The sequence below is a fragment of the Gekko japonicus genome, unplaced genomic scaffold (assembly GCF_001447785.1).
Source record: "Gekko japonicus isolate JY-2015 unplaced genomic scaffold, Gekko_japonicus_V1.1 scaffold235, whole genome shotgun sequence".
Classification (NCBI taxonomy): domain Eukaryota; kingdom Metazoa; phylum Chordata; class Lepidosauria; order Squamata; family Gekkonidae; genus Gekko; species Gekko japonicus.
In genome coordinates, this window is record NW_015163610.1 from 221,304 (window position 1) to 238,713 (window position 17,410).

General features: G+C 43.5%; 1 protein-coding gene across 1 annotated transcript in view; it reads left to right on the forward strand.

The window, feature by feature from the left end:
* Positions 1 to 17,410, forward strand: part of EPHB1 (EPH receptor B1) — a 441,868-nt gene that overhangs the window by 135,008 nt on the left and 289,450 nt on the right. The window contains exon 2 of the mRNA XM_015407331.1: positions 4,212 to 4,276. Coding sequence (XP_015262817.1) covers positions 4,212 to 4,276 — 65 coding nt within the window. The remainder of the gene's footprint in view (positions 1 to 4,211; positions 4,277 to 17,410) is intronic.

Here is a 17,410-nt window from a genome sequence, read left to right on the forward strand (position 1 = left end):
GAAATTGACATGTACCATCAGGGCAAAGGGAAGAGCAAGCGCAGACCAGCGCTTGTGAGAAATCTGCCTCAGTGTTACCATCCTCCCAGGGTTGCTGTGAGTGTACAGTGGAGGAGTTGGCTGCTTCCACACTGAGGTTTTTCCTTGCAGGGAAAGCAGGAAACACCACAGTAAAAGGAATTATCCAGGTGATATCATACCCAAGCTGTGCATGCCTCATCAGCCTCTTCTTTTCTTCCCCTTTAGTCAGGAGAAAATATAAACTTCATATTCTCTGAGTAAAGCGGGAAACTGCAGGGCAGGATGCAGGTGGAGTATCCATCTGGATGCCCTGGTAGCCGCCATGGGAAAGAGGTACCAGATAGTCTTACCAAGGTCCGGCGGGGGATTCGTATTTCTTGCCAGGAGCCTTGCCAGGGGGACGGCTCCACGCACTGCACCCGCCGTTGCCAGGACGTGACGCTCCGCGTCACTCTGGCAACGGGACTCCAAACACCCCCATTGCCAGAGCGACGCGGAGTGTCACATCCTGGCGACGGCGGGTGCAGCGCATGGAGCCGTCCCCGCGGCAAGGCTCCTGGCAAGAAATACGAATCCCGGGCCGGACCTTGGTAAACCTAGTACCAGAACTGAGAAAAGTAACCTCAATGTATCTCAAGGAAGGTGTATTCTAATAAAGTACTGGCTGGCAGTTCTGACACATGCACAGTTTCCTTTCTATCTCACTGTGTTCCTTACTTTAAAGCTCTTCAGGTGGCAAGCCACAGGGGGAGGAGGAAGTGAAGGTGTATGTTCTTTGAGGCCGCAGGCTGTGTGTTTCCACAGATGTTTAGAAGGGGAAGGGGGTGCTTTGCTTTGAGGTAAGAGATAATCACTTTGAAGTATGCCTTCATTGGAGGGTGGGTGAAAATACTCTACATGGCCATGGAAGGAGCCGCTTGACCTGGCATTGGTGACAAATGAAATTTTCTTTTCATAGTCACATTTGGTGGGATTACAGTAGAAACACAATTTAACCTGTTGAACTCAAATTAAAAAACCAGTAGGAGTGTTCCTCCCTCCCTCCACCTGTCTCTGTGTGTTTTTGTTGTTATTGTTATCCTTAAAAGAGAAAAGCTGGGACGGGGGACATTCCTGTGTTCAGAAAAAAAGCCTCTCTTGAAGAAAAAAAAAAGACGAGGGAACACATTCCAATAGTATTGTTTAATATTCATATTTCTGATTTTGGGGATCCAAAATGTATTAGTCATTTATGCAACAAATTAATATAGCCAACATGACAATCTAGGCAATAGAAAAAGAATAACACTGACTTGGGTCAAGCAACTATCAACTAATTCAGAGCCATGCTAATCACAGGGTACCTTCCTCCTCTTCACTGCTAGGCAAAACATTGCCATTTGTGAACAGAGGTGCAGCTGTTGTCTTTGAAGTCATTGCACTTTTCTTTTTTGTATTTCATATATATATATATGTTAAAATCCTAGAGGTCTAGCAACAGAGATGCAAGCTTGAGATAATAGGTGATCTGAATCCTTGACCTGGATCTTGCTTTCAAAAGGTCTTTGGATGCATTTTACACTTTGCCTGCTCTGCTCTGGCGGAAATCTGACAGTTATTTAGGTGTCTAATGGCCCAATCCATAACCCTGTTACTCTCGAGCACTAGAATTTAAACTGATTTAGAGACATTGGTTTTAACAGGACTAAGGCTGCAGTCCTGCACACACTTATCGTGGAGTAAACCTTACTGAACATAGTGGGGCTTACTTTTGAGTACACTTGCATGATAGTGTGCTATATGCATCCTAAATCTGTAGACATCAACTTCATATACCAAATCCATGCAACAAAGGCATGTTCAGGGTATATCTTACTTGCTGCTTTGCAACTGACACAGCTGTTTCTGTGAAGGACTTTACTAAAGCCCGACACTTGAGATCCATTTGTACATGTGAGCTAGCTATTTATGTTTTACTATGTAATCTCCCCCTGCATTTGAGACTGTGCGGAGAATACTTTCATGTAAACGGCCAGCAAGTTCTGAAAGAACAGATATTAGGTTTGTCCAAGACTTAATTTTCCCATGGGATGGATCCAGTGAATGAATCAATTTTATCTGATCCCATTGTGACCTTGGCAAAGAGTGATAAAAGATAGTGAGGAATTTCAGACAGGCGATATATTCCGGTTCAGGAACGGTTCCCAAACAGTTTCTGGTCTGACATTTCAGACAGAACCATTTTAGAACCGGTTCCCTACCGGAATATATTTGTACTTTCACACACAAACGCTTCTGTCCCGTTCAGGAAATGGGGCTGAACCGTTTTACCTGTAAACCACTTGTTTCCACACGGGACTAACAATGAAGTAGTCTTCAGTTTCTTTTCCTTGATCCGAAATGCTTTTTCCCACCATTTTTCGCTTGTGAGGGCGATCTCCAGCTTTTTTTTTAATGTTCGCTTTACAGCGCTATAGCGCCATAACACAACAGCAAAACAGTGTTATAGCAACCCCATTGGAATGCCTGGAGTGTTGTGTTATAGCGCTATAGCACTCTAAAGCAATCGTGTTTAAAAAAAAGAAAGCCGGAGATTGCCCGTGCAGGTGAAAAACGGCAGGAAAAAGCAGTGCAGTCTGAAATGGCAAACCGCTTCAGATCCAGCTGTTTACCGGAAGGGGAAAGCCATGTGTGAAATGATAGCCCTACCATTACTCCACAACGGATCAAAAACAGCTTCAAACCGGCTTAAAAAGGGTAATGTGAAATTCCTCATTGTGTATAGTTTACCTTGCAAGGAGAAAAAGCAGTGACCTCCTGGTACATCTTAAGATCTAAATGTATATGTATTCTGAAAAGCCAAGGAAACACTGCCAATCTGTCCCTTGTGAGAGATCTGTCTTAAAGCACAATGAATCTCCAGCCTCACTCCCTAGTCAATTGATTTTCTAAGGGGGGTACCCAATGTTGTTGAGCCATTGGGCACTTTTGGACTTTTGTGGATGGGGAGTGTGTGCTACCACATAATTGCTGCAATGGGAGACAAGACTAATCTCAAAGTGACTGCCATGGAGTGTTTCAGCCAATCACAAAATGTGGGGAGATTATATGGCAAGCATCTTCCTATAATGGAGGCAGCTGTTACTTAATGCATGCTCCCTTCAGACACAAAGGTGATACCTCCTGGATTCTCTTGAAACAGTTGCATTCCAAGGAGGTGGAGGGAAGCTAGACAGGTACTTTGCTTTGGGGGAGACCTGATTTCTCAAAGAAGCAAATGGACACCAGGAAGCTCACTGGGGGACACTACATCATGCATGAGCACCATGTTGCTTCATAATATTTGATGATTTGTGCCATATCTGCAGGGCCCTTTGATGAAAGTAATGTCACCATTATTATACTCCAACATTATGAGTACTCGGTTATGAACTCATTTCAACTTTACAGTCTTCCTCAGATATAATCCTATATTGTAAGGAGGTGTCAGCTTCTTAATCCAGATCAGTCTTGTAATTTCTTAATTTCCTTCATAATATCCTGGAATAAACCATAATCAATGAAAATCTACATGTAGCTGCATGGAAATTAGTTATTTTAAACTTATGATGATTTAATAATTTAATTTTTAGAAAACTTACTTCTGGTTCCATAATAAGTGTTTATATTGGGAGTAAGCCAATCCTCTGTTGGTGCAAAAAAGCCTCCTGGATTTTGCTGACTATGCTCTCCATAAACACTATCTATTTTGGTACTATGTTGGACTTTTTAACAATATTGTACAATTGAGAATGCTGGACAAATTTTTGCAATTTTATAAAGTTAAAAAAGCTATATAAATCTTACCAATGTTGTTCATATTGCAGGGTTTGCTTGTGTGTTGTTTTTCCTGTTGGATACCTGTGATCCCTTTTGTTTGTACCATTATTATAGTGCCTGATAATTCTTAGTTCATGCCTGGATAACAGATTGGTTCTGAGATATACAGAAATCCTGATTGAAATGAAATGTATGTAGTGAGAGGCACGTGATCCAGTTTTCTAAGCCACAGGAATTTATCTAAACTGTACTGACCTCCGCTACCTAGAATTTGTGTTGATCTTGATGGACATGTGGTATCCCAAGTACACCTTTGTAATGTTACCCATTTTGTTCAGATCCCCCCCCCCCGATTTACCCCCAGTAATTTTTTTTTTCCAATTTATCCCCAGAAACCCTAATGGATACTCGGACAGCCACAGCTGAACTTGGCTGGACAGCAAATCCACCTTCAGGGGTAAGTGGACGTCTACTGCTTGACATATCTTTGTATATTAATTGATTGGGCGTGGGAATAGGATGGCTGTTATTTCCACTTCCATCCAAATGACTAATAAAATTGTATGTGTGAGTGTGAAATCTGTCTTCCCTTGATTAACAGAATTACTAATTTCTCATTTTAGATGTCAGATCAAACAAAAGCAAAACTGGCATATGTCATTTTATGCAAACAGAAATCTGTGTCTTTTTTTCCTAACAGCAGGACGGCTTTAATGGGTGGAGTGTTTTTCAGTCAGTTATGAATTTTTTAAAAACAACCTTTTGATTTGGGGGTTGGGCATTTTTTTAAAAAAAATCTGGGGGTTGATGATAGTATTGCATTATTCCAAATCACAGATAAGAAGGAAACCTGATTCATGGCTCACAGTCATCAGGAGTGAAAATGTCATTTCCTCCTCATTGAAAAAAAGTTGAAAATGAAAAGAAATCCCACTTGCTGCATGAACTCCCGATCTGTAATAAGTAATTCCTGTCACAAGTTCTCTGGTCGTGCCTAGCACAGTGATACAGAAAGAACCAAATGACACATTGATTTGCCAGCCTTTAGTACTGAGCCATGGCATTTCCCGAGAATGACTGTGCTTTGTGGTGGCAGGTGTGCCACCCTCTTTCCAGACCTACACCTTGACACAGTGGAGGTAGACTGGGCACTGTGAATGATGTTTTTTGATTAGCTCCAACACAGTGATCTTTCCCTGATGTGGAAAGTCAGCTGTTTTGTGTGGCTGTTTTGCCGACTCGTGCTCAGATGGTAGTGGCCCCCCATGGAGCCCACTTTCTGGTGACACACAGAGCATAGCTGGGAAGGGGCTGGTGTTTGTAAACAGCTGCTTGAGAGGGAATGGGAACTCCTTGTCCCTGCCACTCTTTGGATTTATACTTCTAATCACTTTGCACAGCAACGAGTCAGCCACCGCCTGTGTCTCAACCATGCTGCCTAATATACTTCATCAGGAAACATCACATTCTCATTGGGAGCTGGAAATATCATTTACGTGCCCAAGGGAATCCTTTCGCACCTGCTGCCTCCTGATTTACAGCTGGAAAAGGCCTCTTGAAAACTGGGAGGCAGCAGGATAGGAAGAGAGAAGGAATTGGGACAGTGGGGAAAGTGAGAATGAAGACTGCTCTAAGGGTAGCAGCAGTAGGACTGAACATTGTGTGAGAGCTAAGAAGATGGGAAGATGAGGAAGTCTGGAGTATGAAGAGGGAGGAAGGCAGCAGTTTATGAAGCAAGGCTGTTGAGAGTTCTGCACACAGAAGTAGATCAAGTGTGCATGTGTGAACAAATCTCAGTGCTCCATGTGTCTGCACTACCTCAAAATCATGTTGGTCTATGTGGAGTGGTGGAATCTTGCAGCTGATTGGTGACTGAGGGAGAAGGAATGGAGTCTGTGCATTTACCGGAGAATGCTACTTTGCACCCAGATGACTGAGTGTCATCTTGGCCATCTGCACAGTGATGATATTGGAAAACTGAGCTATGGTACTGCTGATTAGCTCCCCTAAGATATTCGTTCAGTGTGCATTCTGTGTATGGTGCCATCTTCTATGCACCCATGCTCTTAAGGTGCTGTGCTCTTGGAATGACCATTATGGGAATATTTTAAGACTATTGCCTTTTTTGGTTTCTGGTGTGCAGATTTTAGAAAATAAAGTGAAACCTACACTTAAAGCAATTGAGAGAAACAGATCACCAGAAGCAGATGTAATATCAATAGAGCTATTTCAAGCCACAGTAATAGAATCTATCAAAATCTGAACAAGAATATGCCAACAAATACCTAAAACAAAACAATGGCCCACAGACTGGAAACGTTCAATCTACATTCCAGTTCTGATAAAAGGAGATGACAAAGACTGCAGCAACTATAGGACCATTGCATTAATTTTTCATGTGAATGAAGTAATGCTCAAAATCTTACAACAAAAACTGATATCATATATGAAGTGAGAAATGCCAGATGTTCAAGATGATCGTAAAAAGAAGAAGAGGCAGTAGAGCTAATAATACAAATTTTCTTTGGTTACTGAAGCATACGAGAGAATTTCAAAAGAAAATCAGGTCGTGTTTCACAGATTACAGCAAAGCTTTTGACTGTGTGGATCATGAAAAGCTGTGGTTGGTTTTAAAAGAAATGGTTGTGCTACAACATCTGATTGTTTTGATGCTCAACCTATACTCTGGACAAGAAGCTACTCTTAGGACAGAATATGGTGAAATAGAATGGTTTCACTGTCAGAGAAGGATGTATTTTATCTCCCTGTCTGTTCAATCTGTATGCAGAACATATTATAAATAAAACTGGATTAGATTTAGATGAAGGTGGAGTAAAAATTATTGGAAGGAACATTAGCAGTTTGAGATATGCAGATTACACCACATTACTAGCAGGAAACAATAAAGACTTGAAACAACTGAAGGTTAAAGCAGAAAGAGCCAAAACAGAATTACAGCTGAATATCAAAAGTAATGACTGCTGAGGAATTACACAGCTTTAAGGCTGACAATGAAGAAATTTGAAAGTGTTCAATATTTTCTATTCATTGGCTCAGTAGTCAACCAAAAGGGAGACCATAACCAAGAAATCAGAAGGAGATTAGACTGGGAAGGGCACCTATGAAAGAGCTAGAACAGATCTTAAGTGTAAGAATGTGCGTCTGGTGACTAAGTTCAATATCATACTATGTATTGGTGTGACAGTTGGACAGTGAAGAAAGCTGACAGGAAGAAAGTTGATTCATTTAAAATGTGGTGTTGAAGGAGAGTTTTACAGATACCATGGACCACCAAAAAGACAAATAAGTGGGCTTGAGACTAAATCAAGCCTGAACTCTCACTTGAAGCTAAAATGACTAAATGTTGTACTTTGGTCACATTATGAGAAGACAAGAGTCACTGGAAAAGACAATGCTAGTAAAAGTTGAAGGCAGCAGGAAAAGAGGAAGACACAACATGAGATGGATGGACTCAATCAAGGAAGCCATGGTTCTCAGTTTGCAAGACCTGAGCAAGACTGTAAATGATAGGATGTTTGGGAGGTCATTAATTAATAGGGAAGGCTGCTAATGATAGGACATTCTGGAGGTCATGAATTTATAGGGTTGCTATAAGTTGGAAGTGATTTGGCAGCACTTAATACACACATTGGGGGGTTTTGCTTCTGGTGTGCAGACTCATTCCTAGGGGAACAGATTCTGGGCAGGAATTAGAGATGCTAGGTTCCAGGTAGGACCTAGGGATCCCCCGGAATTACAGCTCATCTCCAGAGTACATAGATCAGTTCCCTTGGAGAAAATGAATGCTTTGGAAGGTGAACACTATGGCACTGTACCCCACTGAGATCCCTGCCCTCCCCAGGCTGCTGCATCCCCAAATATCCAGGGAGACCACCAACCCGTATCTAGTAACCCTACCCCTTCATCCCCTTATGGTGGCTGGGGAGACCTGGCAACCCTAGCAGGAATTCCCCTGCATCCTGCAGATGGTGCCTGGACAATGTCATCCAAGAAATCCAGAGGGTGTGCTTATATGGTGGTGGAAAGTGCTGGCAAGTCACAGCTGACTTATGGCGACCCCACACGGTTTTCAAGGCAAGAGATGCTCAGAGGTGGGTTGCCATTGCCTGCCTTCACATCGTGAGCCTGGACTTCCTTGGTGGTCTCCCATCCAAATACTAGCCAGGGCTGACCCTGCTTAGCTTCTGAAATCTGATGAGGTCAGGCTAGCTTGGGCTATCTAGGTCAGGGTGGAAAAGGAAAGTGCTGTCAAATCACAGCAGTCCCAAAGGGTTTTCAAGACAAGACATGTTCAGAGGTGGTTTGCCATTGCCTGCCTCCTCATCACGACCCTGGTATTCCTCGTACGTCTCTAGTTCAAATACTAGCCAGGGGCGACCCTGCTTACCTTCCAAGATCTGATGAGATTGGGCTAACCTGGGCTATCCAGGTTAGGGCACATGCTTGTTTTCCTGGAGGATATTCTTATAAGATATTGTCTTATTCTGATATTGTCACCATGGCAGTCTGCCTATAAATCAAATGCTGCTGTTTTTCCTGTGCCTTTTGTTCTGGGAAGTTTACCCTAACTGACTGCTGGTTTTATCAAATAACTGTGGAGAAGATTTGTCCTTTCTGTGGCAGTAGAAAAGAGTAAGAGTCCAGTAGCACCTTAAAGGCTAACAAAATTTGTGGTAGGGTATGAGCTTTCATGAGTCACTGCTCACTTCTTCAGATACAGCTAGAATGTGAGTCCATCTGTCCTATATATTGGAGAGTGGGGTGATTTCAGATGCCAAATGATAATAGCAGGTGTGATTGGATTATGTGTGGTATGCAGAGAGGTAGTAAGTGTGGAGAAATCAGTACTGATAATGAGACAGGAAACCTAGATCTCGATTCAATCCAGGTGGATGCATTGTGTTGAATTTCGTTAGTTCCAATTCAGCAGTCTGTCTCCCTAATCTCTCTCTGAAATTCCTTTGTAAGATCACTGTTACTTTTAGGTCAGCAACTGAAAGTTCTGGAAGGTTAAAATGTTCCCTCACTGTTTTTTTTTTAATATTGTGGTTTCTGATGTCAGACTTATGCCCATTAATTCTTTGTTGAAGGGACTGGCCTGTTTGTCCAATGTAGAGGGTGGAAGGGCATTGCTGACACGTGATGGCATAAATCACATTAGAGAATGAGCAGGAATATGAACCTGAGATGGCATGGCTGATGTTGCTGGGTCCACTGATGGTGTTGCTAGCATCTATATGAGAGCAAAGGTGGCATCTTGGTTTGTTGCAGACTTTGGTACCAGAGCCCATATGACAGTTAACTAGTTTATTATTGCATGTGAGAAGTTGTTTTAGGTTAGCAGATCCACTAGTCTGTAAGCGAGAAAAGGTCAGCCCCCAGTGCCTGCGTGAGGGAAGCGTCACTTTCCAGCACAGTCCTTTATGTGGTGTGCAATGTGCCTTTGGCACAGTATATAGCAGGGATGTCAAACTCATTTGTTATGAGGGCTGGATCTGACATAAATGGGACTTTGTTAGGTAGATATTAACTTTATAAAGGACACTGACAAACACAATTAAAGCTTTTTTAAAACTTAAAATACAAACATGCTTAAAACAGTAACACTTATGCCATATTTTGTTTATTTAACAGTCTTTGATAACTGACACTTCCTAAACTTTCCCCCCGCCCTTAAAAGATGCTTACCTAAAATAGAAAGGTGGGGGGATAGTGGAATTTGACAATGCAATTTTAAAAATAAAACATAAAGAAAATGCACAAGGATCACAGCAGAAACTAAAAATATAAAATGCTCTGAGCCCAGGAAAACATGAAATGGCTGGGTATTGCAAGCTCCCCTACCTCCTTCTAATCAGAGTAGCAGTGGCTTTCCAGTGTAATGTCCCCATTTGGCTGTGGTTCCCAGATTAGAGTACTCACTCAGGCACCCATTATCAAGTCCAGTCAGCAGAGACAAAGTAGCTCAAAACATCAGCCCTTTATTTGCAAGGAGACAACTTCATGTGGCATACAAACACTGGAAACTGAAACTACTTGAGCTCCACGCCATTGAAATACATTGCAGCTCAAAAAAGGTTGCAAAGAAAATGTGGTTTCTGGGCCCAGATAGACTACCCTGGGACTGAAAGGACAGCTCCCAGAGAAGAATTCCATTCCTGGAATCCAGCTGCTACTCCCAGGGACCATCATACCACTCTGGGGACTGTCATTCCAGTCCCAGAGTAGTCTATCTGTGCCCAGAGACCTTAAAGGAAAACCATTTCACATTTCCTTTGCAACTTTTTTTGTGCTTTAGCTCAAAGGAGATTCCTGCAAAGCTGGAAGTGAAATAGACTGGGATGTTTGGCAGCCCTGATCTCCCTCAGAAGGGTAAGGACAAGCAGGGGAGGGGCTGGGGAGGGTGGAGAAGAGAGCCATGGGCTGGATTAAAGCCCTGGGTGGGTTGGTTCTGGTCCATGGGCCATAGGTTTGACACCCCTGGTATACAGCATAGTACTCACTATATTAGTATCAGCTATACACTTTCAGTTGGTTCAGTATGTCAGTATCATTTCATAGAGTTGTGTTTCTTGGAACTGGGCTTTCTCTCTCTCAAAAGGCCAGCCCCATCCTCCTGGCTGCTGCCACCCATTAGGTGAACTATGTGTGCAGAAGTCAGCACCCCTTCTTCCCTTCTCCCTACCTAAAGGTTTGTAATTAGGAAACATTAGCACGCTCAGAGCAGCTTTCGTACCTGAACACCATTCATAATTGCACTCAGCAGTGCTCTTCTCTGGCTATTAATGTCACTTCTATGAAGTAATGAGGAACAAACCACCTTCAGGCACTTAAAACATCTTCTTTGTACAATAGAAGTATTTGAGGAATGGGAGCATAAAATACCTTGACTCACATTCCCCTGACAGAGAAAGTGATCAACAAAGACAGGGACAGGTGCACGAGAAAAAGATCCGTTAGAAAGATGGTTGCTGGCTTAATAGGTTGTTTTAAACAGGTGATAGAGGGCTAGCTGGAGAGAGACGCTGCACCAGACATGATTGTCCTGTCAGGCAGTGGTGAGACTAGAGACAGATGACTTTATCAAAGGAACAAAGATATAAGGATTGATGACTTCCAAAGCAAAATGAAAATTTGATCTCTCCAGAACTCTCCCCTTCCTTTGGGGTCCCTTCCATATTACTGCAGAGCTTTCCCTTCTCTCTGTATATTTGGAAGTGACTAGGATGCTGTGGTTGATTGTTAAAGCCTCAATATTTAATTATTTTGTATCTGTTTTGGGTGTGACTTCTCTGCAGGAGTGGGAATTGTTCTTGTGGAGAAACACGTGGGAAGAAAACAAAGCCGCTATCGAAGGCCCATGGAGATTTGAATGGGAAAAAAAATCCATTAGAACAATACCAGATTTTTCTTCACAATAGTTACATCAGCTTGTGCCTATTAGTGAAAACCACTGTCTTGGTCCATATATTAGCTAGTCATATCGCTCCCTACCTGTCCATTTTATCACAGCTTCCCTCCCTCATTTCCCATTTCTTACTTCACATTCAGTGTGTATTGAAAGCTGCTTCTCATGGAGGGCGATGTTATGAGAAGTGTCAATCCCAGGTAGGGTTGCCAAGCCTCCCTTTGGCCCCAAGACTGAGATGTAGGGCTCAGGACAGCAGGTGGAGATCTCAGTACTGTCAGCTAGCCCTCTCCTCTCCCTTGGCAGCTTCTTCTCTTGTGCAGGTGTCAGCAAGCTGCCATGGAGTTCTGTGTAACATTGTATACTTCTGGCTTGAGTTCATTCCCCCCCCCCTCCCGTGATAACCAGCTTGTGTCTCCCTGTTGCTTCTGCTGTACTCATTAGGTAAATTCCTTTCACTTCCTGTTAGGACTGTTTGAAACTTAGATAATGCCCAAGGTCGACTGCTGGAGGTTGGAAGGAGTATTGGAGTTGCTTTGATTAGTATGTGCTAAGGCTTGTGAACCAAATTAATGTTTATGTTTAAGACCGTTTGTTCCCAGGGGTTTGGGCGCCTGTTTTACCTGCTTTCCCGCACGCGGGAAAAGGACCCATTGGCCACGGCCTGGTATGATTTTGTTTATTATCTTGTACCCCAGAGGTAGTCTCCATTCTTAACAATCCTTATGTTTCTGATTTCACCATCGCTTTAATAAATGCTACTTTGCTACAAACGTGGATTTATTTGAATGCCTGGAGAACCGGACAGCAGGCCTGCCTCTAATAGCTACTGAACAGGTAAATTAGAGACGGGGCACCATAATCTGGTACTAACAGCTCTGCTCCATTTTGACTTCAGCGTAGTTAATTTCAATGTGTTTTTAAAGGTTTGGGTTTTTTTTTTTTTGGAAAATAGCCTTTCTTTTCAAAGCCACATAACTGTGACTAGACACATTCACATATACCATCTAGTACAAAGCAAAAAGTGTACAAGCTGTGGAGAACATATGCCTGGGGGGGCCAGCTTGGAAAAGTAGCTGAGGGGAGGGGAAGGATTAAATACCTCTCCTCTGCTTGTTTCATCGCTGCCACATTTGTCCCTGCCATCACTTTTTAATCCCAAATCAGGAGAATAGATCCACGTTCAAAAAAGAAGCAAGATTTATTTCCAAAGCATGGTTGATCATGAACATACAGAGATTGTTAGGAATAACTACAATACCCAGGGAAGGTGTATTAAAGGAACTTCAAACAAGGTTTAAACCAATGAGCTCATTTCCCTCGTTAGGTTACAGATTAGAAAAGGCGCGAAGCGGCCTGAGAACAGCAACGGCCAGTTCCATAAACACAAGTTGAGTTCACACGGGAAACCTAAACAAGCCAGAGCGTAAAGACACAACACCCCATCACACCAGCTGGAGAACCTTGGCAGTTACAGATGCCCAACATGAAAAGAATAACAACTACAGGAGTGAGGGAGGGGGCGGGGATGAGAAAGGGACGAGACTTGTCCCAAGGAAATGGCAGCTCGCTGACAGAAACTCAGCTTCAGTTTCAATGAATGCTCTTTTTCCTTGTATGCTCTGGGCAACTATCATAACTTCCTGGTCCACTAGTTCTGGGGAAAAATACTATTAGTGACATGAAACAGAGTTTGTTGTTGCTCAGAGAGAAAGAGAGGAGTTGTGAGGGAAAGATGTCATCAACTGGACAGCAATGAGATATGTGAATGAAAACAAAAAAACCCCAGAGCAGGTGGATAGATAAATATGGTATCTAGCAGCAAACATATGGATAGGCAGACAAATACAGTACACATTCAGAGGCTGCAGAGGAAAAGAAGAAAGACTGAGATAGAAAGCAGAACAGATAGGAAGGCAGATGGATGATATGAAAAGAGGGGACAAGCAGCAAAAAGTGGAAATAACAAGGAAAAGCAACTCCAAAAAACAGAAGGGACAGAGCGAAAATGGAGCACTTGTTGTATTCCTTCCTTTCTCCTGAACTGGTTTGCATACATCCATGTTACCAGTCTCATTGCTAGTGGTCAGCATTGTCAAGCATGTACAGTGGCCCATTCCAGTGATACTGCTTCTTTTCTGCTCTGTGGCCTTTCCCATCACCTCCCCTCTTCCCTTCCTTTCCAAGTCTTTGCCAGCTCTGAGCATATCATCTCTGCCACCTCCTCCATCATTCTCCTCTCCAGTCTGTAAGAGGTGTCTGCCACCACACAAAGTACTCTTGATTGGCCAGTAAAGGACAAGGATTTAGCAGCCGTGGCTTGTGCTCTTGGCCCTGATTGGTGCTGGATAGGTAAGTGTGAGGCAGGGAGGGAGGGAGAAAGCAATGGCTGTTTTTCCCCAAATACTTTCCGAGCACGACATAGTATACTATTCCAATGCTACTCTCCTTTCTCAATTCTGTCTTTTCTAAAGTTTGCCATATTTGACTAGGGCCAATGAGGATGTTACCCTGAATTTACTGGTGTGAGGTTTGCTGCTACTCCAGTGGGCTCTGACCTGGGCTGAGAACGTTCATAAGAATTCTGGCCTGCAAAGAGCAACAACCAGAGATTGGTGGGGGAGACTGCATTTAATTCATTCACAGTGGCTGGGACTATACAGGCAATTCCAGACAAAGCCTGGAAAAAATCTCAGGTAATACTTCATCCAGTAGAGTGGCTTTCAGGGAAACTCAGGTCATAATTAGGAATCTCCAGTAATAATTGCACCTTTTGTCTTAGCATGTTTCTTGCCTTACTTCAAAGCCATGCCCATTATTTGGAGCTAGCCATCTCCAATATGAATTTACTTCTGAGCCCAAGAACTCCTTCCCCTTTAATACAGTTTAGACAACCTGGTCTCTGCCTGTAAGCTCTTTGTACACAAGCCCAGAAAGAGAAGAATCTTTTTCTGCTTGCCCTCTAAAAAGGAACAGAATCCTTCCCCAAATTGGGCTTGTGTTTGCCCTCCTGGATTACCTATGTCCTTGAGCTCCCTTCTGGCACACAGTGATTGGCATCGCTCCTTGAATGTATTAGCCGTCCAGTCACCTGGATGTTCTCTATTAGCACTGGCTTCTTCGTTACATTGCAGGAGGATTGGTATATATCTCCCTCCTCCCTGCTATTCCATCTGAGTGGGATAATTTGCCCATATTTTGGTGCTTAAAATCACTCCATAGTCCAGTTCAACTAATTTTTCCACCTTGATGCATTATATGACCCCCTTTAATAAATCTTGAAGCTGCCTTATACCAAGTCAGACTGTTGATCTATCATGGTACGTATTGCCTACTCTGACTAGCAGTGGCTCTCCAGAATCCCAAATAGAGGTCTTTCACATCACCTCCTATCTGTTCTTTTAAAATGGAGATGCCAGGGATTGAACCTGGAACCTTCTGCAGACCAAATAGATGCTGTACCATGTAGCCATGGACCCTCACTGAAAGCTTATTTCTGATTTTTATGCTACTTAATGTACTTCTGTGACAGCACTTTATCACTCTGTGACATATCATTATTGTCTGGATGTGGGTCACTGTGCTTATGAACCATCACAAACTTTAAAGAGCCAAGTGAACTGGTTCAGTTCATGAGGTTCATGACATGGTAGAATGGTCTCCTGGTGTGCTAGAGACACCAAACTCACAGGGGATCTCCTGCTGACTCTCCTCTACCTGCCCTCCAAGTTTGGTGAGGATTGGATCTACTGGAAACAATCCCCATCCTCCCTCTACTGGAAACAATCCCCATCCTCCATTGTTTCCAGTAGAGGGGAAAAAATAGCAAAAAAACAAGGTCAATAGAAGCCCAGGAGAATAGAATCAAAATCCCAGAGCATCTCTGCAGTAGAAACTAAAGGTGGGGCATTTTTGCAAGCCCAGCAAAACCAGTGCCACTTTGGTGCTGCAAACCTAACAGGACTAAGGTCAAGCCAGAGAATCTCTGCAGTAGAAACTGAAGATGGTGGGGGGCAGTTTTGCAAGCCCAGCAGAACCAATGCCATTGTGGTAGTGCAAACCTAACAGGACTAAGTTCAAATCAGAGAATCTCTGCAGTAGAAACTGAAGGGGGGCATTTTTGCAACTCCAGCAGTACCAGTACAATCAAAGAGTGTCCAGCAGAATCCATTGCGATTGTGGCAATGCTAGCTCAACAGGACTGATGTCTGGCACACAATCACAATCCAAGCAAGGGGAGTTGCAAGCCCAGCAAAACCAGTGCAATCTACTATTGCCCATCTGAGCCCAGTGCCATTGTGGCAATGCCAGCTCAACAGGACTGATGTGAAGCACACTCTCCAAGCAAGGGTGGGTTCAAGCCCAGAAGAACCAGTGCAATGTGCCAGTGCCTATCAGAACCCAGTGCCATTGTGATAATGCCAGCTCAACAGGACTGGTGTGAAGTACAAAATCATGATCCAAGCAAAGGGGGGATTGCAAGCCCAGCACAACCAGTTTAGTGTACAGAATGCCCAGGAGAACCCAGCGCCACTGTAGCAATGCAAGTAAAAGAGGACTAATTGCAAAGCAGAGAATCCTTGTAGTACAAGCTGAAGTGGGAGACATTTTTTCAAGCCCAGCACAACCAGTTTGGTGTACAGAATGCCCAAAAGAACCCACTACCACTGTGGTACTGCAAACTTAAAAGCAGACATTGCTCTCCCGACGTTTTTCCTGTCACCTATGAGCGACGAAGAACGCCGTCTTCATACTCTAGACGTCAAGAGAGCCATACTCTTCTACCTCAATAGGACAAGGTCATTCCATCAGTCACCGGCCTTGTTCGTCTCCTATAGCACACCTGTGCAGGGGAAGAAGCTTTCTTTGCAATGTCTATCCAAGTGGATTGTGGAAACGATCAAACTGTGCTACTTACTGGCCAAACGACCACTTCCAGGCCTGCTCCGAGCACATTCCACCCAGGCAGTAGCCACACCCACAGCCTTCCTGAGAGGGTTGTTGCTCACTGACATCTGTCAAGCAGCAACCTGGGCTATCCCCCACATGTTCGTGAAGCATTACGCCCTGGATGTGCGTCCTCATCAACGTTCCATGGTGGGACGGGCAGTGTTGCGGGCGGCGCAAGTCTAGGACCTTCAGCTCCCTCCTCCAGGTAGGCCTGTTTTTGCTTGCTAGTCTCCCAGAGGTGTGATGCACAGAGACCACAAAGAAGATAAACAGGTTGCTTACCTGTAACTGATGATCTTTGCATGGTCATCTGTGCATTCACACCACCCGCCCTCCTTCCCCTCTGCTTTCGGTCCTCTCCTTTTTTATTACTCTGAGACTGATGGCAGCGGTCAGAAGGAACTGGCAGGATTGTCGTGCCCCTCCCTTGATCATGCACGATGGGGCCGGTGTGTGACTGGGGAGCGGGTGCAAAAATCCCTTTCACTTTCAAGAGGAACCGATCGAGGTCGGCGCAGGTGCACTATATCCCAGAGGTGTGAATGCACAGATGACCACTCGAAGATCATCAGTTACAGGTAAGCAACCTGTTTTTTCTGCACATTTGGATTCTAGCACAGTTTTGTGGGTAGTAGCTCCAGATGGGAAGTGGACTCTTATTCACATGTCTCTGGCTGACCATATGTGGCAACAGGTATTATCATCAACTCATGAATAGTGTGAAACTATGTCCTGAGCATGAAATGATATGTTTTCACACAGGCTGCTGCTTTTACATCAACCTACTTTGTCATTCTTATGAGTTAACATATCGTATCACATCTTTCTCACATTGTCATTGTACAATTATTGGTTTAAATAGGAGTCAGGAGTTCAAAATATCTGGATTTAAAATAGTCAAGCTGCTGAGTATGTAATTTTCTAGCAGTGGCCACAATGAGATACCGTGATTTTTTTCACTCTGTGTGTGAGAGTGAGTGTGAATGTGAATGTGAAGTAGCACCATAATATATTAAGTAAAGGTTGGGTAGTGTGTGGTGACTTTGTCCCATTCAGAGTGACTTCAAGTTATCCTGTTAAAATGGGTTTACTCCTGCTAGCTCAACTGAACCAGTATGTGAATGGGAGGCTGAAACTGTGCATGGGTTTAAAATGCTAACCTCAGGGATACATTTTAAAAAATATTTTCTGTTATTACACATACCACAGATT